The sequence below is a fragment of the Limulus polyphemus genome, unplaced genomic scaffold (genome assembly GCF_000517525.1).
Source record: "Limulus polyphemus unplaced genomic scaffold, Limulus_polyphemus-2.1.2 Scaffold254, whole genome shotgun sequence".
NCBI classification, from domain to species: Eukaryota; Metazoa; Arthropoda; class Merostomata; order Xiphosura; family Limulidae; genus Limulus; species Limulus polyphemus.
Window position 1 is genome coordinate 593,311 of NW_013665864.1, and position 2,701 is coordinate 596,011.

Here is a 2,701-nt window from a genome sequence, read left to right on the forward strand (position 1 = left end):
GTATCGAAACCCATATTCTAGCGTTGTAAGTCCGCAGACATACCGCTGTGCCACTGGGGGCGGACGGTAGAGTTGTGAACATTGGTGGTTTGGGAACATCAAAATTTAATTGCTAAGGATTGGAAAGTTAGTTTTACTATTTTATCAATACGAGACTTAACAAAACGCTTTAGAAAAAAGAAAACATTAAGTTATTCAGTTCTTGTTGGAAAATCTCAAAAGTGTTGGTATTAATGTAAGCACGGTATAGAAGAAATTTTATTTTTCCCTATAAAGATGTGGTAAACAGCAACCATTTGGAGGAAAGTTACATGAACAAACAAGTAGACTGAGCGATGGTTCGTGTTCAGCTCTTTTCGTGGCTAATTTGTTTCTGTGTGTTAAACGAACAAAGGTTTCTGCCTGATTCTTCTTCTTAGTACCACTTACTTATAACCATGATGTATATGACGTAGTTTTGATGTTAGAAAATGAAGGACAGCTAATGAAGTTTGTTCACTATATGATAAAATCAACTTTACCTGTGAATTTCAACAAAAGTCCATTTGATCTTTTATGGACACCTTTCTGAACGACAAACGTTTAGACTTTACTAACACTTAGATAGCTTGTTTATGATATCATTTTGAAGAGAATATAACTAAATGTTTTGCATATAGCATTTACATTATTACCAACACTTAGCTTTTCGAACAACAACTGAATAAGTTAACATCAATTCTGAAAATGAGCTGTTGTACTAAAAATTACTGAAGCACAGAAAATGTTCTCTCTGTACTTTAAGGCTTTGTGAGTTATTTAATATGCTGGTACTATGGCTTTATTTCGTGTTTTTTCTTTGTTAAGGCCACTAGTGCTAGGCTTATCTTTTTCGGTGCTCTGAAGAAGTTCCTGGGGTATATTCTTCAGCCTTGGCATGACAGAGTCACACTTGTGTCGTTCCACATTCTTGTTCTCCTTGGGTTGAAGAACACCAAACATAAGTTATTGGCATTATTTCGCACTTCACTCGATAAAGTCGATTTTCTGTGTTATTGTGGAGTTGCCGCTCTATGTTCTGCTTCCACTGCTTTTTCTTTATTGTTGTCGCCCACAAGACAACGGAGTTACCGGTTCTTCGTTGGAGGTCGGTCTCGTGTATATACGTAGACGTTTAGCTAGAGTTTAGCTAGTGTCTTTAGCAATTTGAAAACGTATCTTTGTTAATTCGTCGAGTTACGCCAGAAAGGACGTAAATATACTTTGGTAGACATTTTATACAACATATTAAAATCTTATCAAAGTTTTTTTAAAAAGGTTCTAACGTTAGGTCGTACAATAATATTAGAATATTATTTATTGATAGTATTAAGTGCGGTAAGGTTTAGCCCTAATTGAATTAAAGCAAAAAACGTACACAAGTTACAGTGTTGATTTATCTCTTTATCGAATTCAGGCCGAACTTAATAAAGGCTTAACTAATGTTACGACTAGGACAAGTAGACTTATAGATTTAAGCGTATGCGATTAGATTGTTTGTTTGAATTTCGCGCAAAGCTTCACGAGAGCTATCTGCGATAGCCATCCCTAATTTAACAGTGAAAGACTAGAGGGAAGGCAGCTAGTCACCACCACTCACAGTCAACACTTGAGCTACTGTTTTACCAACAAATAGTGGGATTGCCCGGCGTTTTTTAACGCCCTCACGGCTGAACGAGTGAGCATGTTTGATGGGATGGGGAATCGAATCCGCGACTCTCAGAGTGTGAGTCAAACGTCCTAACCACCTGGCCATGCCGGGCCTGTAATTGCATAAGTGTCTATCAAAGTATTATAGCTTTTATAGGTTAAAGTTGATAAATGTTATATAGGGGGAAATGGTATTAACACGTACCTTGTTTTACCATGGCAATAATTTCGTGGAAAGCAGTGTATGGAATATGTCCTTGTCCAAATGCGCCACTCCACATTGCTACGTCATAAGTACCTGTAAAGGTTTGAAAGTGTTCTTTTATAAAAACTTGTCTAAAGAATTCAATGCGCAGAAGTATCCGCCATTTATTTAATAAATATTTCCAACTAAGTCATCGTCAGGTCTAAAATATTAAGGGAAATTCTAAATATTGTCTTCTATCTTTGGTAACTTCAACAGACTGGCGAATTGCTTGTAGTTTTGACTTTTTAATTTTAAGCTCTTCTTATTTTCGTTTAAAAAAAACTCCGGTAAATCAACTTGTGTTGGAATCTCAGAGAATGTCTTTATCCTCTGTCAGCCTAACATGCTTTTAGTTAAATCAGTGTACAGTTATTATGATCTCTCATTATATGTATTACTAGCACATGAATTAGTGCACGTGTGATTGGTGTGTTCTTATTAAACATGGAATTAATACACCGTTCGCCATAAAGAAGGAGTCTGTGATATGTGTTACACACTCAGTAACCAAACTACACTAAAGGTGTGAACAAACATTCTGTCAATTGTTTTTTTTGCTTTTTGTACTTTGTAATGACCTGTGCTAAACTCTTGACTTTGATTCATACAAAATTTTTATATTGTTTTATAGCTTGCCCAATACACGTGAAACTACGGCGTTCCTCATTTTGAATGGTTGTTGGTAAGTGGTTACTTAAAGAACTCTGGTAAGATATGTTTAAGCAAGTAAAATACCTCTCTTTTGGGAGAGTTCCCTATATATATTTACTTGTGTTTAAAATATAC

The 2,701-nt window shown here is 35.7% G+C and overlaps 1 protein-coding gene across 1 annotated transcript in view; it reads right to left on the bottom strand.

Annotated features, from left to right (window-relative positions):
• Positions 1 to 2,701, bottom strand: part of LOC106478840 (methyltransferase-like protein 27) — an 11,895-nt gene that overhangs the window by 1,609 nt on the left and 7,585 nt on the right. The window contains exon 5 of the mRNA XM_013939415.2: positions 1,874 to 1,966. Within this exon, the coding sequence (XP_013794869.2) occupies positions 1,874 to 1,966 (93 nt within the window). The remainder of the gene's footprint in view (positions 1 to 1,873; positions 1,967 to 2,701) is intronic.